The sequence below is a fragment of the Cinclus cinclus genome, chromosome 3 (assembly GCF_963662255.1).
Source record: "Cinclus cinclus chromosome 3, bCinCin1.1, whole genome shotgun sequence".
NCBI classification, from domain to species: Eukaryota; Metazoa; Chordata; class Aves; order Passeriformes; family Cinclidae; genus Cinclus; species Cinclus cinclus.
This window is the reverse complement of record NC_085048.1, coordinates 73,595,876-73,622,668: the sequence shown is the minus strand read 5'-3', so window position 1 is coordinate 73,622,668 and position 26,793 is coordinate 73,595,876. Positions and strand designations below refer to the sequence as shown.

General features: G+C 39.4%; 1 protein-coding gene across 3 annotated transcripts in view; it reads right to left on the bottom strand.

The window, feature by feature from the left end:
- Positions 1-26,793, bottom strand: part of RPS6KA2 (ribosomal protein S6 kinase A2) — a 265,195-nt gene that overhangs the window by 27,162 nt on the left and 211,240 nt on the right. For all 3 annotated transcript variants that reach the window (XM_062489163.1, XM_062489164.1, XM_062489165.1), the window contains 5 exons: positions 26,540-26,682; positions 20,084-20,154; positions 19,172-19,260; positions 12,227-12,291; positions 4,332-4,434 (listed from right to left, as the gene is read on the bottom strand). In XM_062489163.1, the coding sequence (XP_062345147.1) occupies positions 4,332-4,434; positions 12,227-12,291; positions 19,172-19,260; positions 20,084-20,154; positions 26,540-26,682 (471 nt within the window). The remainder of the gene's footprint in view (positions 1-4,331; positions 4,435-12,226; positions 12,292-19,171; positions 19,261-20,083; positions 20,155-26,539; positions 26,683-26,793) is intronic.

Genomic DNA, 26,793 nt, shown 5'->3' with positions numbered 1-26,793 from the left:
AGAGGGCAGGGCACCCTTCAGGGCTTAGGAGAGGTTCTCCAGGGAGTGGAAGAAAGCTACAGGCTGCTATATCTGTCCTTTGCAGCACAGAAATTGTCTTGGCTAAAATTTGGCTACAGAAATTACCAAGACTGAAGTGGTACATTGTGCGGGTCAGGAGAATACAGAGAATGCATGAAACCAACATAAAAGCACAATACTCCAGTAGTGGTGGTTTGCGGCATTATAGGAATATTCTGGAGCAGCTTTAGGAGCTGGGACCTACTCCAGGAAAGACAGTGCCTGACTTGCCCTCAGGTGGAGGAAACTACTAGGATTGTTTTAACTAACCTTCATGGAGATTTTTCTCCCCATTCCTTCCCTTGGCATGGCAAAAGGAGGGAAGGAATGGCTAAAGTTCAAAAAATCCTGAATTATTCTACCTTTGGAATGAAATAAGCAGAGAGCAGTTCTTTGTACTTGCACCACTGCTCAGTGAGAGAAGCAGCATGACAAAGCAAGAAGAGCTGTACTTCACTTAAAATTCTGAAAAGCATTAAAGAGATCTTTCTCCCCAGTGTATAGAAGAATCACTTAGTAAATCATTCCTTGGAAACTTGCTGTGTATTATAAAACCTACATTACTAAAATTTGCTAGCCTTTTATTTGGTTTTCTGGGGGGCTTTTGTTTTTTTTCTCCTTTTCCTTTCAGGTTTCCTAAGTGCCATATGGTTTACTGACAAAGTTACAGAGCTAAACTTTCTTTAGAAAGCTATTTCCTTGTAGTAAAGTGTGTAAATACCCAGTTATGTAAAGAAATTACATCCCCACTGAGCTTTATATCTGACTCACCTGCATGAGGCCTTGAAAATATACAAAAATGTGTACTTAGCATGCCTGTGCCCTGTATAAATCAACTGGTCAAATGAATAGAGCAAATGAAGTCAGAATTTGATAAAACAAATATATATCTGCTTGGGAATAAAATACCTGAGACTGCAGCCAATTCTATTTCTCATCACAAAGCTGCCTCAGGTTTGACAGGAGTCAGGAGTAAGTGTGTTCTTACTGCACAGCAAGCAGAGTTCTGATGGAGAAGATTGTCTTTTGGAAAAATGACGTGGGCTTTTTGTTTATCTCCGTGTTTTTGATGGGCACTCTCCTTGCAAATATGCGGATGAATCACACCAGACCTCTTGCATCACTGGATACTTCCTACAATGGCATATCTATAACAGCGATTTTTACGCAAGGGATTAATTAAGAATGTTTGTTTTTAAAGAAGGAATGACAATAATTTGCATCTGAATACTTCTCAACCTCAGAAAAGCTGTGATCCAGCTCTAAAACTAAAGCAGTAGGTCAGCTCTGTTTAAAAATAGTTGTTCCTTCATAATTCACTGCCAATGGCTTCAGCAAATACTGCAGAAGAACTATTGATGATTTGGTGTTTGCTATTAAATAGTCATCACCAACAACTGATTTGTCCATTAAAATATTTTTGCTAAGTGCAAAACTATGCATAAATCATGTTAATTAACTGATAGCTCAGAAGCCTAAATCATTTTTCTAGGCCTTATAAATCAGAATAATTTCATCTATCCAAATTAGATCCACTTACAAGTACTGATCTCTTATAATGGTTATCCTTCTTCCTGTGAAAAGTAATAACACTTTGTTTCACTAGAGCATCTAAGTTTAAGGGTTTTCAAAGGCTTTGTAACTCATAAGTTATTTCCTTCATCATGTTTCACTAGGGTTAGCAAACATCTTATTTGCAGTGGAGCATACCTAGATACTTCAGGTGAAATTCTATATACTTTTTTCTCAGCACTAAAACCAGCCCAAAACATTCCTGCAGGTTACAGCCTGCTCTCCCAACAATTACAACAGTACAAACATTTGTGGACTGAAATGTAGCTAGGGTCACAATAATGATATTGGTCGGATTCTTGTTCAAATCACCATTTCTAACCTAGACTGCTTGAGCCTCCAGCTCCCTGTAAGGAACTGAGTCACCACAAATGAGATGTGGGCCCATAGTGGTGAATTTAGGAAGCAAACAGCCAGAAAGATCAAGTCCAACTTGGACAAATCTCTGAGAAAAAGTGATGTGAAAGTATGCCCACATAAATGCTCTGTCAGTGTCAGAAACCACATCTTTGGCACACTCAGTTTTGAAGTTAAGAATCCACAGAATGTGGTTTCAACCTCCAGGGCAAAGGAAGTTTCTGAGGTACAGCAAATCACTGGGTTGACAAGATTTTACTGGATCCAAAACTTTGACATAAACCTGCTTTCAGACAAAACTCATTCACAAAGACTGTGTAAAATTAGTATATGTTTCTGTATCCCCTCCTTGGTAGTGACTGACAGCTTCATTAAAACACAACTGCATGACCATGAAGAGGAATTATTACAGTGCTTTCTACTGGAGAATGTTCTCAGTAACAGGGTTAGTTTGTTTGGGGGCTGTGTCCTATATTAATAAAAGAAAAAATGTTATTGCACTATTCCATTGGCAATGTGAGACAATAGTAAACACATTCGTGATACTCTCTCCAGTTTGTTTGACCTAACCAGTCCACAGTCAGAGGCTGCAAAATATTCTATCAGTCTGCAAGGGCTTTTCCATCATGCTGAAAGTGTAAATGGATTCACATTTCCAATTATACCTATTTTGAAATGTTTGATTCTCAGGCCACTATCCACGGTAGCCCAAAGCAGAATTGAGACAAGCCACCTCTCCACCCCAGCCAACACCCCAAAACAAACCTACCAAGTCAATGTCTTGTACTAAATAAAAATTTTAATTAGGCAAAAGTAGTAACACATAGAGCGCAAAATATAGCCCCAGGCATCAGTACAAGCAGTGAAGTGTGAACTTCCAAAACAATCCAAACTCTTAATGCTTCTCTGCATATCCCTGAAACTTCCCAAGGCAGCACCAGAGTGCACGTCCCTCAAGACCAGGCTAACTTGCAGTCTCAAATATTTCCAAAATCTAAATTAAAGCTAAATATCAGATGTGTGAAATGTCTGCAAACCAAAGATCATGTTTCTATGCAGTGGAATAGGAATATCAGAACATGACCAACATATAAGTGAAACAGGTGGATGTTCCAGATGAAAAAACAAGAATGCAATAATGTAATAATTTATAGTTTGTAAAAGTCAGCACATCCTCGCAAAACCCACCCCCAAAACAAAAACAAACAAACAAAAACCCCATAGGTATTAAGGAAATATTTGGAGTCAATACCCTTATTTTAAACCCCATGAAAGAAAATTTGATCTAGGCTTTGAATAGAAGTTTCGGCTAGCTTTAAGAAGAAATTGTATTGGTCATGATAAACCTGAACAAAAAACTGCAGGTAATCTCAGCTCTGATTCATGTTTTACAATGTAGGGTGTTTTCATAGTGAAAGCTCAGATCTTTCCCTCTCACTGCAACAGTTCTGGGGCAATTTGAAGGTTGAAGCTTGAGACCTTATACTTGATTTTTACCACAATACTATATGATTTATGATTTACAGTGCTTACCACCTTCAAAGTGTTCTACAAACAACAATTAATTCAACTTTTAAATTTCAGGAAGTATACACAAGTACTTCTTTACACAGGTACATCACAGGCAGAAATGTCATGCAACTTACCCATGTCTAGCAGAAAGCAGCCTTGTAAGTGGGACTACCACTGGGGCATTATTTCCACTTAAAAGAGTGGAAAGATAGAGTTTTGTGGAACAGTCACCTTCATATACATAGTGTACAAAACATGGTATTTCTGTTAGGAAATATAAGTCACAGGAACAACATTCTATCTGCAAGCATTTTCTAAGTATTGTGGGCCAAATTTCCTGTTGGCGTAATTCTGCTGACCTGAGAACTTGATGACTTTTCATTGCTTTTAACCACAGGTTAACTTCCAAGGTCCACAGTCGTGGGAAGTCAAAATTAAATAAAACATCGATGCAATATATAGTTAAATACTAACTTGCAGAGATACAAAGTTCTTTGAAGCCAAGGCAATTTCAAATAGTTAAATTCAGATTGTGTAAGCAAATAGGAGTAACAAAATAGCTAAGCAAGAGTTATTTTTTTCTTTTAAAAATGTGAAATCTTTCTTCTCAAGACATTCTTCCTGAAGACGAGTTAATATGAAGCTGGTGGAATACTTAGGAGCTTCTTTTGCTGGAAAAGCAAAACCAGCCATTCCTTCCTGCTGCATATGGCAAAACCCTGTAATGCCACAGGTGATCAGACTTTTAGATTGTGCTGGAATAGAGAGGGCAAAGGATGACTGAATTTACTAACTGAAAAGATATATTACCCATGTGGCACCATACTAACCTGTGGGGGTCCGAGATGTGAACTCTGGATCAAAATGAAAGGTGTCTTCTGGCCGCCCCACCGCGGGCTTGAAAGGCGGCTTGATTTCTTTTCTGTACAGTTTCTACAAGGAGAAAAACAGATCACAATCAGCATCAATGTGTACACTCTCAGCATCTGGATAGACTCCCCTGCTCTCTTTAGGGCGTCCTCTCTCAGCTCCATGCTATCCTTGCTGGACTGACAGAAAAGGATGATGTTAGCTGTGGTTCTGGCTGCTGCTTTACCGATTGCCTTAAAATCTGTGCCCTGGTTGGTCCCCACACATTTTAGCTACTGGAATCCTGAACATAAACACAAACTTCCTGGCAAAAATTTAGCCCATAGAAAGGAACATGATTCCAGCTGGGGCATCTGGAAATTCACTGGTCCAAGGGCAGGACTTGGATGTGCAATGGTAAGAGCAGGAATCAGGGTGACTTCAGCAGCGCAGCAATGGCAATCAGCACAAAGAACTGCTAGGAAGCCATGACTGCTTTAGCATTTATTATTTCCTGAGAACCAGCAATGTGTTTGACCTGCTGCCAGACTGAGCAGAGCAACAGCCTTGGCTGCCTGGTCCTTACAACCTAAACAAGAGATTTGTTCTTTTAACATATCTGTTAAAAGGGAAGGGGGTTTACAGCTGATGATTAGATGAAATTCCCATCAAAAGATGCTGGGGAGAAAACAGTGTGGATGTGGGCAATCACACTGAAGCTCTGCGTGTGGCTTGAACTGAGGAACAAAACAAAGGAAAAACATATGGAAGAAAGGGAGGTATGTAACAGTACTGTTAAGTGTAGAAATTTCTGCTGGTGACTGAGGAGTCACATAGGGGATCACCTAAGAAACAGGCACCCCAAGTTCATCCTAATACATCCTGCCTTTATTATGAGAAACTTCATGGCCATTTTTACTCATTCTCAGAGATCTCAGAGAAATTGCTACACCATACTCTATTGCAAGCATTCATACACAGGCACGCACACTGAGATGAGGATGTCTGGATCTGATCCAAAGCCTGTAGAGGTTAATGGAAAGAGCACTGTTGATTTCAGCCATCTTTGCATCATCTCTGCCTGAAATGGCTGAAACCGAACATCATTCTGATGGCAGCACAGGGAACAGAGTTCCAGTTTGACTCCCTGCCTTGTGTTGCCCCTCCCTAGATTGCATTTCCTTTCTAGAAATGCTTTTGTTCTCAGGTTTCAAAGGGCTGAATTAGTTGCCACAGATAGTTCCCCATAATTAACATGTCTGAGCATAAATAAAACATTTAATGCAAACTTTCAAGTCATGATAAGAACTGGAGAGTTCAACTTTATGACTGTTTGCAATATGTATTTTTAGGTTAGCACTTCCTAATGAGCTGATTTTTCAAAATGTTTAATGGACATTACCAAATGCTTGTCCAGCTCCTTGCATGCTGGAAGATTCTTTTTAGCTGTGCATTTACTGGGGAATTAACTTCTGCAATACAAAGCATGTGGTCAAATCTAAGATATATACACATCATCATAGTTTGAATTTGATTTTGCATTGATAAATAAAGGTTGTTGATGCAGAACATTCTGTAGCACAGTATTAGCCTTAACATAAAGGATATATTTGTGGTTGAATTGTGATTCCTTGGGAAAGTGAAACAGGGAGGTTGGAAATGACTGCGATAATTAATGGCCATTTCACCATAAAAAGTTCCTGCTTGCATAAAACTGCTCCATATCTTCGGAGAGGAAAGGAGATGAATAACTGCTGTGAGCCACAATGGAAAGCCAGTCTTCCAAATAATTAAAAGCCAATTGCAATCTTTAACAGGAAGTGTCACTCATCAGCTGAACAGATCAACCTAGTAATTAGCATACATATTTTTCTGTCTGCACAGAACTTTACAAGAGAACTCAGCACCTACTGAAGGCTTTTCTGTTGCTAGGATTTCACCTTGAGAAAGCTATTTGCTTCCCAGCTTCCCTTTATTTGTCTTAATTCACCATTGCAGTGTTTCTACTGCAGAAAGCAATATGGTCACACGCACATGCTTCTTCATGGGATTAACTGCACAGCTCATCCTGTGAGGTCCAAAAATTGGAGAACGTTTCAGAGCTGTACATCGCTCAGGAATTGCGCTCTCTTTTCATTATTGTAACCATATTCTCTCTGGCCTCTTAATTCCTCCCCCCATCTGTAGTTTCCTAAGTGCTGCTGGAACTACATTTGTGTTTTGAATCCCTAACCCACATCCTCCACTACTAGGGAGGGATTTAAGATTCATCATGAGTCACACGCCACCTAAAGATTTATAATCACAAATTCGCTTTCTGGGAGGGGATGGGAACAAAGAAGTTGCTTGTTGGAGTGATAGGCACTGCCTTTGAGCACAACCCTGATTGACTCTCTTTTCCATTTCTTTACCCACTTGTGATAAAAATTAGCCAACAGTGAAAGTTAAACTGCCTAAAACACTTTTTCCCCCAAGCTCTTGAAAAGGGTAATTAAACGAAGTCATTGAGGATCAGGAAAACCAGAGTAGCATCACCTATGGACTTTTCCATCCCACACTAGCTCCAGTTCTCTGTGTGAGCCACTACAACCCAAGCCAAATCACTAAACCAGAGGACAGCCCAACACAGTTAAACATGAAGGCCTGCTGCAGGAAGAACACCTCTTCCTTTAAAAACTTGCATCCTGTAGACTGCAAAACTCAAATGTGGCAAAAGCTGGTGTAAGAAAGCAGTAAGAATCACAGCCGTTGCTTTGTATATATATAGAGAGTGAATCTCTGGGAGGATTTGAGATCCTTCCTGATTTCTCAAGAATATTTCTAATTTTAGGAAATTTATTAATATATTATCTCTTACCACAGTCCCCAAATTATTCAGGGATGATGTATCATGACTGTGACCTCTTCTGGCAGAAGCCAAGCAGAGTGGGAAATGACAGCAAGTGAAATTTCATACCTTGTCTTTGACCATTTCTATCAGACTGTCCATAACTTCTGGTGAAGCTTAAGCAGTTATGTGCTTTCTAAGTCATGGTAGTCTTATTACTGTATTCAAAAGTTACAGTGAGTTCCATCATCTGTTTAAGTGGGAAGAGGGTCCCAGTTTTCCCAGTTTAAATTCAAGTTCTGATATCCAAATTTTTCTTTTGGGACAACTCATTAGGCATTTAAAAGAGACTTTGGATATCATAGTGCTAACTGTAGCATTTAAATTTCAGGCTGGGTACTTAGGATCATTATGTGTTTGTTACCTTGCAGAGGTGTAAGAAGCTGAGGATTTTTTTTCTTCCACATTGTTTCCACATCCATAAGGGAGAATTGCACTCCTCAGGCCTTAATGTTTTATTGAGAATACTATTTATTTATCTTTCTCAGTAAAGAATAAGCTCCCATACTCCATCACCAGTTTTTTTAAACTGGCCACAGCATTCACTCAGCACAGAAAAATGTGACTGACAGGTATGAATAATCACTGCATAACAGCAGGTGGTGTTGGATCCAGAAGCTCTGCTGAGGGAGTGCATAATCCACAGCACGAGGGAGATGGGCTTCAAGGCATGAAAACACTGATTTAGATATTCACATCTGGATACATATCCATGTTTCTGACTACTTATCAACGCCTCCTGTCCTCCTGAGACTTTCACAATAAGTACCTATGAATTAACTAGAAATGATTTCTGTAGCAGTTTAAGAAACTTTGAGCTTCTATTGACTTTATTTCTGATTTCAGAAAAAAATATTTTTACTTGATATAACAAATCCAGGTGCCACTGACCTTTTCTTAAAATATGTTTCCACATCCCTAGTATGATCTTCATCTGAACACCTCCTCAGCTGGAACTTAAGTAATACACAAGAGAGACTAATAATAAAATGCCGCAGCACTGCGTTTCTTTCTCTTCTTATTTATAAGTAGTTAATTTTTCATCATCTTTAAAAACCACACTCCTAAATATCCCAGAGATTTAAATGCTCTGTACATGTGCCTGGCAAATATCAAGAAAAAGAAAACGGTTTAATTTCATTAAAAACTATTTAGTCATTTCCTCAACTAAGTTTCTTTGATGAAGAATTGAATTATTCCTTAGACACCTTCTAGAAATAGAAAGATACTACCCTCCACAATGGTGCACTTGTAGTGTGAGAATAAACTCCCTTGATACATATACCTGTCATGGGAAATCCAATAAGCAGACAAAAGGATGAACTACATTCTAAAATGCTTGTCCTCTCCTAGATTAATGACTCAATGTTATTGCTGAAAATGATAGAAAAGCTAGCAGAATTCAGACCCCAGGATTAATTTTTTGCTGTTGGTAAAATCTGCAATTAAATAATTCACATTTTCAGTTCAGTCTGATCTCTGATTAATATTAAAGGAAAAAGAACTGGAATCCAGTTTCTCCCCACTCTTTTTCTCAGCTGTACTTGACAGTTCATTTTCGAGCATGTCATTTACTCTAGTTCCAACTTAGTCTGTCACCCAAACAAACACTACGGTTTATAGCCCAGTCTTTCAACTGCAGTCTGCAAAAAGTGATTTCATTTTTCATTTTCAGTGAAAAGCCAGAAATTCATTACGCATGACCTGGAAAGAAGAAACAGTAGTAAAATATCAGGAACCAGACTCTGCTTTTTCAGAGCCAATGACTTAAATTATCTGAGGTCAACCCATTATGCATCTGCTTGTCTTAAGAAGAAAAGGAGGTGCAAGGTTAATAAGCAGGTAAAACTGTCAAGGAGCTGGACACCTCATCTCTCCTCTGAGTGTCCCAGCATTGATCATCAAAGACAGTCCCTCCATTTAACAACAGATCGATGGTGCCTGCTAAATGCCTCAGAGCAGCAAGACATATTTGCAGAAACCTCCAGCTATTTTTCATTCTGCAAAGTGGGAATTTAGGGCTTTGTTACAGGATAACAGCTGCAAAAATGTGATTCTCAGAGAGTCTCATGTCACCATTTAAGTCTGGGTTCAGATTCTTCACAGATTCTTCTGTGGGTAGAATTCACAGATTCTACATCTTATATTCTCATATCATTATCATATTCTCTCATATCATATTCTATGTCAGATTGTCCACAGTTCATTTAGTGCAGAAGTTAGCCAGAAGTTAAACCTAAAGTGGCTGGAGATTTTGCTGAAGGATGGAACCCTGGATAAAAGGAATGGTTTCTGGGAAAGGCTGGGAGGAGGAAGGCTCCCTGGCCACATTCATGTTTTCCAGGATTGTCCTTACTGCCTCTGCATGCAGTGGTCACATGCTACTAGCATGCTGTGCTTGGCATCAGCATCTGCAACATCCTGACAAGGGCTGTTCCTGCACATGTATGCTATTTCCATTGGGTGTTCATCCAAACCAGACATTATATCTGGCTGTGTCTGTCTGAAGAAAGTAAAAGATGGGAAATGATCGCCCCAACAGGTAAACACTTTAGGAACAGAGAAAATAACCAGCTCCAATTCAAACCCCACGGGAAAAGCCCTGAAAACACTGTGAAATGAAAGCCTAAGTCACAGGATTCCATCTGCACGTCTAGTATCACTGCAACATCAAGACTTCACACGTGGCCTTAGAAGGAAGAAGCTAACTCATTTCAGTTTTGAATTTCTCTTTAAAATTAGATGATGCAACTAGGTGCTTTGTTCCTGGTTATCATGTCGCTCTTGTAGGAAAAATCATGCTTAAAAGCAAACCTATTTCATACTGCATTTCTAGCAGACACTAAGCCATTCTCACCCTTCATGGTAATGGGGCTTTTGATGGAGGATTGTTTTACTACAGTTGCTGAAATTTTCTGTGCTGTCAGTCACAGTAGTCCTGTCTATCATAGCTGCCAAGGTAGTACAGAAGTTCTCCAAAAGAGCTTGCCTCTTACTCTCTGAGGTCTTCATAATGCCAAGGCATAAAGTAAATCATCATTTCTGTCCCATCCCAACAGTGCTGTTTGCTGACTGTCTGCAAACTGATGTGGGAGATTCTGTACACATTATGGGAGATCAAAATGAGGGCACCAGGGACTCTTTTCCTGCAGCTGTACAGATCAGTGCTAAACATCTACCTCTGATCCATTTCTGTTGTCTGACCCTGTTCTGTTTCTGTCCATGGAGAACACGTTAAGAACTGTCTGGATAATTATTTAGAGTCAAAATCCTGGCTTCAGCTCAGGGCCAGGCTCACACTGCTCTGAAATGCATACAGTACTGCTGCTGCTGGAACAAGATAAGCCTCCCAAGATCTCCATGAATGATTGCAAAGGATAAAATTGATTAGGATAAAATGAGGAAATATATTACAAAGATGATAGCTGGTTGGTGTAATAGTGATATGTCTCCAAGAGAGTGCAATAAGCACTAATTATGTTGGATTAAAATGGATTTTTAAAGCTATATTTCACAGAAGAGTTAGAGGGCTGGATAACACATCCTCTCTAGCTCCAAGGCATGTTCAAGCATACCTATCTTCTTCATGGTAGATATTTCCCTGTCCATAAGAGTTTTTTCAAATTATGGAGGATTGCAGAGTTTCCTTAGGACAGGCATGAAATTGTTCACTAAAGAACGGAGCTTGAAAGAATCACTAATTATCATGACAGAAGGTGGTCTTGACTAATTTCATGGGACAGAACGGACTTTTCTGAAGACCTTTCCAAGATGCAGAGCCTCATTTATTTATGAAGAGTTAGTGAGCAGCTGCCCTAGCAAACACAAGAAAGAAAAACCCTCTCACTGTTGCAGTGCTTCTTATCACAGCAAGATGTAGTCATCTGACCTATATTTTGATGGCAAAGCTGAGGACTGAAGAGATATGGGGGAATACAGAAAATAATATTATGGTTATTGATACTAATATTATTATTTAATAATTATCATCATCATCAACAACCCAAGTTCTTTGAATTCTCTACTTTTTATTTTCACTTATTGTTCTTATAAATGTAAAGTCTTCACACAGAATCTCAGTAAGAATCAGAAAAGGAAAGATACTCTAGACTCCAGAACATATTTAATGGGACTAAAAGTCAGCTGACTATAAAGGAAAGTCTCAAAATCCACCTTCATTGATTATATTATATATAATGTGTTTATGAGTCATGACAAGTCTTCAACATGCAACCCAAATTAGATTTTTCTAATGAGTTTTTTTCCAAAATAAATGGGTTTGTGGGCCTTTCAAAGGGTACCTGGGCACCACAAAATGTTCTCTCACGGAGGCATTAGCTTTAGTAAAAAGTCCTGGGCAGCAGTTTGAGAATGGCTCTGTCACATAGATTCATGCTGTTTTACCAGAATTTCTCATAAGAACTGCATCAAAGTTACCTGTTGCACTCCTGAATGAATGCACTAAATACTCAAGAGACACAACAATACCACAACACAAGATGGATATATTAAACTAGAAAATGCTAGGGGATGTGGCAAACAGCAGTTCTGATGCACTGGCAGCTGTCCAGATCAAGAATGAAAAATGTTTGCCTCCAGGTTTGTCTAAGAGTAAGTTAATTTGAAAAAAACAATGCTGAAAATGAGAGGTTTAACCTCTTATGGGTTTAAATCAAATACTCAGATAGTCTGCACCACCACCTTTAATGAGCTGTAGCTGATAGCAATAAAATAAATCCTTGCTTACCACTCTGTTAATCACATCTGATGTCTTACCTGAATCACGTTTAATTTGATCAACTGTTCCAATTTTGAGTACTGATGCCAACACACATGCAAGAGAGACAAAGGCACCCACTGAAAAGGCTCTAACTCCTCTGGGTTAGAGAAGTTAGGTTCTCTATGTTAGAGAAAGTAATCCTTTTCCTAAGCATGGCAGTCTGTCTTCAAAAAATGTAGCTAAGAAAAGAAAAATGCTGCTCCACTTACATTCCAGTCTATAGTAACAAAGAAAGGGTGACGTTTAATTTCTTCCACTCCATCAAATCCAGCACCTGAGAAGAGAACGAAAGAATCAGAATGAAGTCATGCTTATAAGAGAGCTCCATTATGCCTCTTCTCCACTCTCCCTCCCCATCCCCACCTTTCTTCTGTCAAAGTGAGAGTGCCCATCTAAACCATTCTAAGAAATTCTGAATGGTGTGATTGCCATCATGGTGTAAACTGCCATAGATACAGACAAGGGCACTTCATTAATGAGACTCTGATTCCAAGAAGACCCTTCTTTTCTCTTAGTAGAAGGCTTGAGGCTGCTGCCAAGGCTTTGGGTGAGACATGGGATTTTAGCCACAGCAGAGTGCATGCACCAGCAAGGTCAGGAAAGGCCCCAGGATATCCCAATGCTCTGGCAAGGCTCCACCAGTGGCAGTTTTTCTATCCACACTGACTTTCCAATCTCCACAGGCACAGAAAGCTGCACTACAAGTACAGACTCAAAATGCCAAAAGGCTCCAAAATTATTTGAGGTAAGCCAAGGTTTTAGGCTCCCCCTCTTCACATACTGTCATCAAATTTCTGAGAGTACCAGAATCATCACTCTCAGTGTTATGTTGCCTTCACTATTAAATTTATCTTACATTACTGTAGGAAATTTAGGGAAAGTCTTTTGAGATCTGGTAATGAATATAATTCCTTCATTACTTTTGCCTTATGTTTTCACTGAAAATTGACATTTTTATTCCTTCAGCTCAATTTATTTTCTTCAGTGCTATCACAGAACCAAACAGGTACTCACTAATAATTAAAAGAACTGTCAGAGAGGATTTAGAATGCCATTTTGGGGGTTGATTTGACCTTATTAATAGCACCTTTCATTTTCATTTCAAGGAGAATTAAACTCTGGAAGCAAAGGCTTTGCACTGCAATGCTGGAATCAGTTTCTGAAGGGTACCCAGCCTACTTCTTCACAAGCATGCCGAGTAACCTTGACTCCCAAAAGGATTTGGGATTCCTAAGCACCTTGCAAGGGTCACTCAGCACCTCAGAGGACTCAGCTTTTTATACATGCAGTATTTGTACTTTGGGAAGATCAACATTACAAGCAGCTTTACAAAGGCCTTGTCAACTGAAGCTTTTGTGAAATGTGATGTCTTCTCTCCTTGTGTACAAGACTGTTATCTATATTTGTCAAAATGCAGTGATCAGGAACTGCTTCCTAAAGCCTGCTTCACATTCACTGATGAATGGATATGGGAAGCAAACACTCTGCAAACATAACATGCAGGATTGTCTGTCAGGCCTGCAGGAAAACAGCAGAGGGATGATCTGAATAATTCCCCATCCCAGTAATCTTTCAATACAGGCGAATGCCAGTGGTGCACATGGGGGTAAACAATCCTAGCCTGCAATACAAAATTACATGCTCAGAGGTGATTAGCCCTGCTGAGGAGCCTGTGGGTCATGACAGACAGACATTTCTAGGCAAGCACAATATGAGATCAAACCTTAGGAAAAAAAAAAAAAAGAGGACAAGAGGGACAACATTGTGACACTGTCACTGTTTAAGTCTGTTGCAATTCTGCAACTGGATTGTAGGTGACACAGGCTCCTGTAAAAGAGTATACTTATTTAAGTTAGGAAAAATCAAAGAAGGCCAACAAGGAATCTTAAGGAATGACTGAGTAGGTCAGGACTTTTCAGCCTGGAAACAGATGATTGAGGAAGTATAAAACAGATCATTAAATTATGCCAGCAGGAATTGGGTTCAGAAGAACCTGGAGATGTTTCCTCAGGAAACAGACAGTTGTGTGATGTGGAGTTAGTTGGAAAAGATGATGTGGTGCAAAATGCTTATATGGGTTCATGGGGAGGCCAGGAAACTTGAAAAGAAATCTGTTGAGGATTACTTCATCGACAAACCACAAGAGGCTCAGGAAACCCCTTGCTTGACCTTAAAACAGGAATAGGGTAGGAGAAAATTTGGGTGAAGCAACATATGTTTATCCTGTTCATGCCCCATGGCAGTTGTTTATGGTCCATGGGTACTGAACAAGAAAATAAGAAGCCTTAGAATAGGACTTGTTCTATGACTTTCCTAGCATATTTTTGTTCAATGCACAGTCTGAAATTTGCAAGATTCCCTTGGCAGATTCATTCTGATTTTAGCAATGCCAACAGAAACACAAAACCAACAGAGTTAGTCTGAAGAGAATTGCATTAAGCAAATCTTCAGAAAGGAAATATCTGTGAAAAATGCTTTGAGTTCAGTGGTGGCGACTGGAAACTGCAATGTACAGCAAATGTTCTTTACCATATCAGGATGAAACCCAAGTGTCAGACTGATTTTGCAGGACTGGGATAAATGCTTAAACACTGTAAGACACTAGTAGCCTATCCTAGACTGAGGATAATTGCTAGTGCATTCAATTTTCTCTGCTCTGCCCCTTCCCCACTGCTTCTGTTTTCCCTCTTGCTCAGCCTAATGGATATATCATTGTGTGCTGGGAATGGCATGCTTTCCTTCAGGCCATCCATTTGAAAGCCACACTTATTGCTACTGTTGCTGTTCCTTTTTCCACAGAGCTACAGAAATAAGGAACAAGAAAAAAAAAAGTCCATCCCCACAGCTACTTCTTCTAATGGGGGTGGCAGCGTTTGGTAAGAAATGCAACCATGCAGTTGAGGCAGGCATTTATTTGAAAAAGTCTCATTTCCCAGCTGGGGCCACCTCAGCTCTGGCACAGAAAGAACAGGTAATAAAGTGCAAGGGCTTAATATATTAAAGAGATTTAGGACAGCAATAGCCTCATTATGCAAGGAATGGCTTACTTCAAATTCTTAGCAACTGATTTTATGCTATGGAGAATGTTCAGCACTTCCTGCAGTTTTTATTCCCTGACCTTCCCTGCCATGAGAATTGCTGGTGCAGCCCACAGCCCCTTCCTGGATTGTGTGCTGTGGCTGCAGGCAGCAGCTTGTGTCTGGTCCTCTCCTCAGCTGCAGGAGGGAAGCAGCCCAAGGGTGCATTCAGGAACAGCTCTGGGAGCCAGGAGAACAGCCCTGACCCCGCTCCAAAAGTCCTCAGGAGACATTAGGCATCAGTGCTTATGGTGGAATTCTCGCTGGATTTGTTCAGCATGTTTCAGCCATTCATCTACCACCTGCAAATCTACAGGGGTACTGCAAAGAGATGTGCTTTCATGGAGAAGAGAAAGGCAGTGCAGAAGTCCTGACTGCAGCATGGAGATGGACATTTCCTGGCACAGAAGTGGCTCTTCAGCAAACATCTCAAGCACAGCACGCAATAGCACACTGCACCACCAAAAACCTTCCACCTTCTGCAAGGTTTCCAGTGAGTCTGGGCTTTTTTTTTTTTTTTTTTTTTTGGGGCTTCACTTCAACTTCAATTTAGCAATGAGGCCTATGAGTCAAGAATAATCAGCACAATCAAACCTACTGCCTGCAAATATTCTTATGTGCCATCCAGTCCCATGAGGGACTGAAAAGATAGATAATTCTTTCAGAACAAGTTGCCACTTAAAACACATTATAGAGTGCATTTATATAAAAGCAGTCTCACATTAGTAAGTGAGAACTTAATTATCTAAGTTTTATGCCTGCAATAAAAGTATGCAAACAGTAAGAGTAGAATGTTTTGTTTTTAATCAGTTTTGACCACAAAATTATTACGGACAACATGAGCCTTGAAATATTAATGGGGAAAATGGAGACTTAAGACACTTCAAAGTTGATTACTTGGATATTGAAATTTATCAGAAAGAGTTTCCAGATTTTCAGTTTCAGATAATAAAATTTTAGGGTCTCTAGAGCTTCAGAATCTTTTTAGTGAGACAGAATTTTTGAGGTATTTTTCTAAGGTTTACACAAAAGCTTTGCAGCCACTCTGACAAAGGCTTCATGTTTAAACTCATTTTATAAAGTCAAAGCCCAAAGTTTTCTATGTGCCAAAGCAGAATGTATCTTACCTGAGAACATGGGATTAAGAAAATAGTAATGATTTCCTTGGCTTTTACTCTGAGTCTATGGGCATATGCTTTTATTTTAAACTTTCTTGGCCGAGATTCTCAATTATAAGGACACTGGACACTTTATACTGCTCAGCACCATAGGGAGCTTGTTAGAGAATGTGTTTTTTATATAAAATAGATTTTAATATACATTTGTTAAATAATCAGGTTAAATAATAAATTATATATTTACCTACTTGAGGAGATCCAGACCTTAGAGAAAGTCTCTTGCCTAAGTTCATTACATTTCCAGGAACTAACACTTTCATCATAAAGTTTTACTTCTGAATAGTTACTCCATATTTGTATGGGTATTCAGTTAGTTTAAGAATTTAAAATTAAGTTTATCCACAATCTGAAATTTATTGTACTTAGGGCAATACTACCAAAGAAGTGCTATGCAGACTTTAGCAAATAGGCTTAGAAAAGGACAGAGCCCAAAACCAGGGATAGCAAAGGAAGATTTTCCATTCCTTAAAAATTTGTCACAAATATTAATATGGGCATCAGACTTAAAAATAGAAGCAGGTAAATCAGATTACTGAATTTCTTTTCAGTCTTGTCTAACTTGCTTCAGCCCTAATATTTCTTCCATTAATAATCCAAAGCTTCAAAATAAAATTTCAAAGCAAAATTTCAAGACACATAATCAATCTTCATTTCTGTTTGTTAAGATAACAAAATCAAATGGCAAAAAGCATATTTTATCTTGTAAATGTTTAAAATTGGATTTTGGAATTAAATGCACTTTCCATATTTGCAAATTCATGAAACAATGGCTGAAATCAAGTGTTTGATTCATAATACGGTTCGTTTATTTTAGCATGCTTCATTAATTTTCCAAAGATTTTTCAAAACTGGATGTCTAAGCCTACCTTTCTTTTAATATTATTATTATTCCTTTCCCAGGAAAAGCTAAATCCACAAGGGTGAAGCAGCCCTTTTATCTACTGACTTCTGTTCAGTATTTAGGCCAACTATTCAAGCTTTTCTTCTCTTTTTATCAACAGGTCCCTTTCCATCTGCCCTTGTGCTGATTCTCAATCAGTTAAAACAGAGAATACCTTCAGGAGCTTTCCACCATTGTCCCTGAAATGTTAAGATCCATTTTTCTGCTACTCTTGTAGATTTTATTTCCTTGGATGCTTGTACTATAAATAATTTCTTTATTTTTTTTCTCCGATCCTTCCAGTATTTCAATAAACCTCAGGTTTTAAAACCTTGCCCCCTAGCAATTCCTCATTATTAACATATGAGGGCTAGAATTGTTATGGCTAAAACCAAGTTTTAGTGAGCAGTTTTTTTATTTAAGGACTAGTATCCAGAGATTCCCAAAACAAAGTTTTAGTGAGTAGCTTTTTATTTAAGGCCTGGTATCCAGAGAATCCCACTGACTTCACTGGGGCTCCATTTAGGATGGAAAATGAGCAGAGCAGAATAAAACCAAGAGATGGAGACAGGGAAGAAACAGCAGAAAGAAACAGAGGTGGGGAGTGGGAAAAGGTTCATATTTGGTGCAGCACCTAATTTTTCTGAACAGAGATTAAAACTAGAAATTCCAATACTCTAGTTTGTCCAGTGTTAAACAAGTTGCTTGAGAGCAATTGAAACCTGCTGAGAAAATGTGTTTTTCTACTCTTGTGTTCACAGTGTATCAGACTACAAGGCTACCATTTAGATCAAGAGGTAAAACAAATGGGAAGGCATTCCCTCTGTGAGCCATATGGGATCCCCCTGGCAGGAGAGGGGTCACAGTCACATGCAGGACAATCCCCACTGCCACCCAACACTGGGCTTGATTGGGTTGTCCCCACATGTATGGGGAACAATGACAACATCTGCAGTGGCAATCACGCCATAGGGATTGTCCATGACCTCATCAAATGCAATTAATTTCTTAATGAGACCTGTAAGCAAAGGAACAGATGACATAAGATACATTATCCAATATATACATCCAGTTTATTACAATCTAAACAGGATTATTAACTAAGGGTGTAGACACATTGGTGCCTTAAGATTTTAGCTTTTATATTTTTCAAATCCTATCCTGCATCAAAGCATAGATCTAAACTCCATATAAAGTGTACTCAACTACCTTCACATTTTGATTAGACAAAACAATCCCTGTAGGCCTGAGACCCAAGGACACACCACAGCCTCAGGCCCCAAAAAGTATAAAGAGAATTGAAGTGTGGGGGAGTGAGCTAAGGGAATATGACTTCATTACCTGAAGCTGTAATTGGAGAATTAACCCCTGATATGCAAAAAGACCAAACTTATATCTGTCTGAAAAACTTGTGGCCATCATCCATCTTGGGTGTAGCCCCTGCAAGGCTTCTGCACTGCTCAAGGTGCATCTATTGAAGGCCTTTAATAAATACCCACTTTATTCTTCTAACTCTGTCTAACCTAGGCAGCCACTCCAAGGCATCAACATCAGCAGAAAGGAGATGATGTATTTGGGTAATTAATAATGAAGTCTACTGCAAGACTTCCCCTAGCTAACAGAATGAGACAGGATTGAAATGCATTTTAGAATGGGAGAGATGAAACCTGAGATTGGCAGCAAAATTACACAGATTTTAAACCACACTTGTTTCTCAGTTCCCTACATTATCATACATGGCAGGTATCTTCAATCATTCTTAAAAGCTGGCAGTTCATGCACCCTCTTTACCAAAAAAATGAAACACAAGTTAATATCATGTTTTAGATTTCAATGCTTTGCCTATACTCCTTACGAACTTCTCTAGTGATGCTGAAGGTCCACTGCGCCCTGGGAAGGAATGGCAGATGCCACCCAGTGAAGAGGATAACCACTGGAAAAGATGAGCTGAGAGGTACAACTCAGCAGCTGACAGGGCAGGGAGCACACAGCAAATGTCCTGATCAAATGCACACGTACCTAATCTGTTGGAGGGGTTCCTTTTGAAGAGGGCGCGCAGCAGGCTCTGGGCTTCTATGCTCAAGAACTGTGGCATTCCCAGTTTGGCTCTGAAAGAACACAACACTTGAAAAGAAAATATATTTTTCAAGCTTTTTTTCCCCCATCCCACTACGGCCGAAACAGGGGAACTGTAGCGGTCAGGATGGGCAGACACATGGAATCAGTGACCAAAGGTTACCTAAGCATAGTGCAATGCACAGTGAGAAACTGGTCTTATTCTGCTGATCTTAAGGAAGGTTTTACCCCTGACTTCATTAGAAATAGAGCAGATCTAATGTATCTCATAAAACTTTTGCAAACTAAATAGGTCATTTTCCTACAGAATTTTTTCCACTTTTTTAGTTTACTGGAATAAATTTGGGAATAGAGAAGAATTGAAACAACCAAACTTAATGAAAAAATGTATACTAAACTGCATACTGTTTAAAGAGAATAAAACTTTTCTCTTGGTCATTCACCACTACAAAAAAAAAAAAATGCACTAGTGACCAAAGATAAGCTTCAAATACTTTTGTCAGCATTTAACATTAAATGAATGGGACACCGCAAAGGAAAAGATTTGAAACTTGGTAACAATAAAATATAAGACGTCCTGCAGAAATCTGACTTTCCCACATTTTGTGGATACTGGCATTACAAAAAGTAAGATAAATTTCTTCTGTAAGGTCCTCTTAGTAATTCAATTCCTACTGTTTATTCTTAAGGCAAATTTAGAGTTAAACACAGGCATCAGCTATGTGTGCCTTACTAAACTGATGCTTTGGAAAGTTCATTATGCACATCATTATTCTCTACCCATCACACACTTGGGCCCTATGGAATCTCCAGAGGGCAGAATTAACTCAGAATGAAAGCAGTTGTGATACTCACTTGAGAATGAGTGCCATTGTCTCCTTTCTGTCTTTTCCCTGGAAGGGTAATGATCCCGTCAGCATTTCAAACTGTGGAGTAGCAACAAAATGGTAAATGAAATGTGCATTAGGATGGTCTGCAAAGCTGAAACACAACACATCAATGTTCTATTTCCAACACAACTGAAAACTAGAGGAAAATAAATGATCCAACAAGCCATGCTTCAGAAAAAGATGGCACAGCAATTCTGGATGACTGTTCAGTTCCAGAGACATGTTACAAACTGTTTACACTGATATTTGTTGTCAAGTTTAGGTATGTTTGGGGAGAAGTGTCAAATATGGTTCCAGCACCTGTTATTTTATGACCAATGCTGGCAATGAGGTATTTTGCTGGAGGGACCCTTAGACTGCATGGATATGGCTCTTCTTAGGTGTTTGGCATGGAATACCATGCAAGGAAAGTGGATTTGATATGCCACTCCCCATGTTTTCAGGTTGAGATAAACCACCCCTTTGATTGTGTATTTGCACCACTTAAAGATGGCTCTACTGTATTTTGCAGGAGAAACAGGACTAAACCCTGCATTCTCAAGGCTTTTTAGCATGCCTTTTCTCTCCTGTTTTGGGTCCTCTGGCTGTACTCAGTGATGAATCTCGTAAGTGTCACATTTAACTGAACCCAAATCTCAAAGCAAAACTCAACAGTCATCATCAATTATCTGCCTAACTCAAGTGTTGAAACATCAATCAGTTATGGTTCCTTGGAGACAGATCAGTGCTTTCAGTAAATTTGACAGGAATTTCACATCTGTAAGAAGCGAAAAAACCCAACAAAACCCCAGCTGAAGAAGCTTGCCTAACTTGAATTCAACACCAGGTCTTTCACACAGCTCTCACCATGGTGTTTCATGGAGTGGCAGCTCTTTCCTCTGGCTAAGGGAGGCTGAAGGCTGTGCATCACCAAATATAGAGACACCAAGAACAAATTCAGCTTGGACACAAAGGGAAACAGTGTCCATTGAGGGTAAGGTGAACTGTTACTTGTTTGTGTCTGTCACTCAGGCTTTGCATCTCTTCTACTATAGTAAGCTAGCTAACTAGAGTAATTAATTAATTAATCTAATAATTAATACTCATTGCTATAAGTAAATCCCTGCTAAGGCAGGAAAGACTCTTCAAGGCTTATGTAGTTTTTGTACCTTATCCCACAAGAAACCACAGTACTCCCAGAAAGCAGGTTTGTGCTAAGAAAGATTCTTTCATTATGAAAACTAGTGTCACTGCCCCACAGCCTGACTCTTCCTTTTGCCCAGATTAAATACAGCAATACCAGAAAACGAATAAAGAAAACAGAAGAAAACTAATGGTGAAACTGCTATGCTAATTTTGGGAGAAGGGCAGAGGAGAGGTTTAGAACCCAGATAACTAATTGAATATAGTTAATTGAAGGATGAATCTTCATTAGTAACAAATTACCTCAGGGCACTAAAACACATAGTAGAAATAAAACCATTTTAAAAAATGTATATGGCTACCAAATATAAATAAGATTTGGCAAAAACAAATGCATTAACTTTTGCTTGGGTTAGGAGAGGCAAGAAAAGAGCTGCATGGTAGACCTGGAGGAAAGCAGCGTGTTTTCTACAAGGGAACGTAACAGGGGAGAAATTTTAAACCTGCCTAGATGGTGCTGGATCTTAAATACTATTTTCAAAGTAATTCTGACCTATTAGAGCCTTAGTCCTGATAAAACTGCTCAGATACACTGGGAACAAGGGGCAGAGAACATTGCTTCCCAAGGCAGCAGCAGAAATGGTACAGATTGTACCGAGCCCTCCTCATGATTTCTAGAGTGTTTATGCTCTCAGTAAGTACCTAATGTTCACTTACACTTGCTCATTTTACTTTGTTATTATAATAAATCTAATTTAGGGGCACCAACAGTGGCTGCTACATCTCATTTATACTGGCATAAATGGGCTTGACGCTGCTGATGCAGATGATACAGATAAAAGCAACTGCTTGGTCAGTGACTAGGTGGGAAAGGACTGCAGTTCCCACCCACCCCAATATCCCAGGAATACCTGCAAATGCACCGTGGTCGCAAGGGATGAAAACGAGGAAGGAACTTGGAAGAAATTTAAGTTGCAGGAGGGAGCAGGGGGGGGTGAGTGCTCTTGAGGCTGCAGGAAACATTTACTGTGCTGCTGTAATGGCCAGCAGGTGTAGTTACCACACCTCCAATTGCACAGGCCTCATGTTGAGATTAATTCAGGTGCAGAAGAAATGCACTTGACATCAACATCTGAAGTGAAAGGCACCCACATAAGTTAAGTGTACCAGAGCTTTTTACTTCAATGAACTTAGCTAAGCAGAATCTGGAAGAAAGCATTGGTTTCTCAACTGTGGTCCTGATTAAATGTGTTGAAGGTTAAAAAGTTAAAGAACAAGACTGAAAAAAAAATTAAATTCTTCATTTCATCAGTTCAAGCTATCAATTCACTGCACAGCGACCTGTCCTCCTGGTTATGTTCTCCAAAATGTCAAAAATCTCACTAAACCTAAACACAAAAAGAGAAGTGGGAACATTCTGCTTACAGTCTTGCACATAAATACAAAGCTGTATGGTCACAGCAGGTTGACAAGAAGCTAAGACTAGAGGTCAATGAGCTCTGCAGTATTTTTGTCTATTAAAGCAGTCCCTATAGTTTTGCTGGGAGACTCAGTTTTCATTCTCCCTACTTCCCCATCTGTATAAACCATCTGCTCCTTCCTTCTCACCAATTCACTTCCCGGGTGTTTTGGAGGGCCACCTTCTGTTAGACAGTACTTCAGAAGGCCGTACCTCCCTCCAACCTTGACTTCCTTTCTGTACCAAAGAAAGTACAGGAAAAGAAAACATTCTTTGTTCCAGTTCAGCGGCCTACTTAGAGAACCACAGAATTAAGCTTAATGGGAAGGGGCCTCTGGAGTCACATAATCCAACCCTTGCTGAGGTCTCAACATACTATGGAGTGCTTCCTTTCTCTAGTTTTCAGGGCAGTCTCCAATTTCAGTAGGCAAAACACGAGCACTTCCCAGAAGATATACATTGGGAAGACCTTGGAAAAGAGTGTCACATTCCCTGAGGAAATTCAGGATTCAAGAAGTGACCCAGGAAGGTTACTGGAGAAGATAATGAATGAGAAAAAATCCTCAGCCTGGGTAACTACCAGATGTATCTTCCTAATAGATGGAAGGGGAGCAGATTGTGCAAACTACTCCAGCCCAAGTCTGCTGAACTATTGTGAGCATAGGATAAAACTCAGAGCTACATAGAAACTTGATACCACTTGATGCCACCCAGTTTGGGAAACAGAGGGAGACATCAGAATGGCCAGGTTCTCCTCTCATCCAGTCATTTTCCAGGTATTGGAGAATTGCTCAAGCGTTCAGTTTAATACTTGCAAAATGCATTAAATATTTTTCATTACCTGTGTGTGTGAGAAACATAATGAATTAGTGCTCACAAAGGGCTGAATCTCTTAACATAGTAACAAGCATAAATAGTCAAAATATTGTTCATGAAGACCATCTCTTGCACTGGGAATAACACAAGTATTATAATGGGATTTTGTAAAAGAAGATCGCAATACTTTGATGTCTTGTATTGATTTTTCTAATGCCACTGTACAGTTACTACAAAATTAGTACAGAGCAGAATAATTTGGATACCAAAGGGACATTTTCTTTCCTTGTGAAGACTTAATTACCTGATGACACAGGTAATTATATGAAGACACTTTTTCTTGTTTGCAACTGCCACCAAGTCATCATAGCCATTTCTGTAATTATATTCCCCTCTGCTCACATGACTCTCAAAAGTGTACAGTGGTCTTTTCCTGAACTGAAGGAGATACAACTTCCATAAGGTCTGTGACCTTGTAAGTCAGCTGGTAGGATGAACTGCAAAAGCACTACTTTGTGACACCTTCCAAGAGGTTTGTACATGTTAGATCAGGCAGACCAGTTTATCTGGGCTTAGAGACGCCAGTGTGGGCATCAAGACTCTTGCAGTGCAGCTGAAAAGGTATTATCTACACATCCAGCTTTTTAACAATGTAGGCCAAACACTTGTTTGTGAAGATCTCTTGATGCATTTGCAGAGCTTTTGTGAAGTATATCCTATCCAAAACCTTCAATGCAGTGAGCAAGATACAGAAAGGCAGAAAAGGAAAACTGTTTGGTCATGATAAACCACATAAATTCACCAGCAGAAATTACAGTTGGGCTTCAGCAGTCATCGCCATGTATTTAATGAGAAGTGGGAATGTCTTCTGGAATGCTGGAAGGAGCAAATTTAGAGATTTGTATAATTGTGCTGACTTACAATAAGCTACCATAAAACAATTCAAATAAACTGAGCAGCAAATAAACAGAACAGGCAGCAGTTTGAGTTGTGTGGCCTGTGTCAAAGATCTAGCTAGCAGTAAATGAAGTTTTACTGTTCTTGATAGTAAAACTCCTGGTGCATAATAATTCACAAAATAATTAATAACACAATTAAAAAATAAGACCAGAACTTAGTCATTTTCAGACAAGTTTGTTTCACTATTAATAATCACAACATACTACATTTAAGGAGTGTGCAAGGATCATTCAGTTTGACTCCAGTCTGTGCCCTGGTCAATGCAGATTGGCAAGAAGTTGCCAGCACAACCCAACTCTTCATGTTGAAGCATAAACCCCCTTCCACAGAACAGAACATCCAAGTGAGTGTTTGGTTGCTCTGATGATGAGGCCATGCTATAACTATCTGCATATATCTATCTAACATATCTAGTCCTGATATGTTCTCTTTTTTGATAAGAATTTTAGATACAAAAATTACACTATCACATACACTTCTTTTGAATCTATGCATATTTCATCAACTGGTGTATTTTCTTCACTTATTTTATATCATACTGCAAAGTGCTTAGGAAGAAATGCTAATAAATAATTTGAAGACCACTTAATTATCTTCAGTTTTTCAGACTGTCAGAAAAACAGCTTCTGTAATAGAACATACATGTGACAGAACAAGGAAAACAAGGAGAAAAGAGCAGAGTGAACTACAGCACCAGAAAATCCTCCCAGACGTTTAGTGTGCAGAAATAGACATTTTTCAGTCCCAACCAGAAAAATGTTGAAAAGGGAAAAAGGTTGAACTCATTGACATAATTTTCTCTAAGATGTCTGGTAACACTGAATGGCTTAAAGCATTAGCTTGGAGTTAAAAGGGTTTTACTTTCTTTAATTCATCTCCTTTTATAGGGATTCTTATATTTTCTAATTCTAATATGCTGAATCCTTAAGGGAGGGTTGAAAAGAGCAATGGAAAGAGAAAAAAAAAAAAAGAAAGCCTAGCAAAACCCAGGGAGGAAGAAGTAGTCCAGTTCATTAAGAGTTTATCAGCTGGTGAAAGAACAATCTATACACCAAATGAACCATCATTTAATGGGAGACAAAAGAGTGAGAAGACACAGCTATTCACCAAAAATAAATATATAATAAAAAATTTAAAAGCTAGGGGTAGATTTATTCTATGAGACATAACCTATTGATTTTTGCGAATAAACCTACATGGTTCAGAAGTGCTGAGCATCCACAAATGGATTTGTGGCCACAGGAGATAAAGATGTTCCACCCCTTTTATAATTCAGGCAATAAATTACAATATTTCTGTAGATTAACCGCTGCCAACCCGCTAGATCAGTGATGCAAGCCCTCCCCATCCCAAATTTTCACTATTTTTCACATTGCTTCCTATACTTCCTTCAGTGCCATCAGTTGCTTGCTTCAGGTACATAAAATTTCAACATATTCTATGGATTTTGGTACATAGGGGAATATACAGCTATCAAAAATAGTGTCCATGCCACAGGAAATGGTGCTGTGCTGGAAGAGCACATTGCTACGCTGATTTCTGATTCTGCCCTGGCTCTGCTGGGACACCCACAGTGAGGTGTCCTGTGAGCCACATCTGCCTGGTGATGGCCATGCCCTTAGCACAGGGTAGAGCTGCACCTGCACACTTCAGGAGAGAGCAGCACCAATTCCATTATCCAAACATGTCCCTGTGAGAGTACCAGATGCCTGCTGTCTGGTCTCAAGGGACTGCACTATGCTCGATAAAACAATGTTCTGAACACCTGCTTTCCAAAAGTTTACAGTGTTCATACAGCTTTGAAATAAATCACAGTGTCACAAACCAACCAACTTCTTGATATTTTCTTCATCTACCTCAGCAACAATAGCACAAAGACTGAAGAAGCTGGAAGGGTGCAGGGTTGCGGAGGGAGCGGGTTGGCATCTGAACATGTAAAAAGGGTGGCTTGAGGAATGTGCAGTACCTCTCTCAAAGACTTCACTGATACTGTAATTTTTATCTGAGGGATCTGATCCCTCCCACAGGCACCTCTCCAGCCAACCAGCACAATTTCTGCATTACCATGAGCACGCCAAAGGACCACCAGTCAGCGCTCTGCGTGTGCCCTCGCCGGTTCACCACCTCTGGGGCCATGTACTCTATGGTCCCGCAGAACGAGTACGCTCTCTTGTCATGGTCGATGGCTTCTTTACTCAGACCAAAATCTACACAAGCCAAAGCACAAAAAGACTCGTCAGGTCTCTAAAAATTATTTTTTTATGCTTTTGCTCGCTTAAATTGTTTGAGCAAAACACTCCAACCAGCTGGTGAGGTGC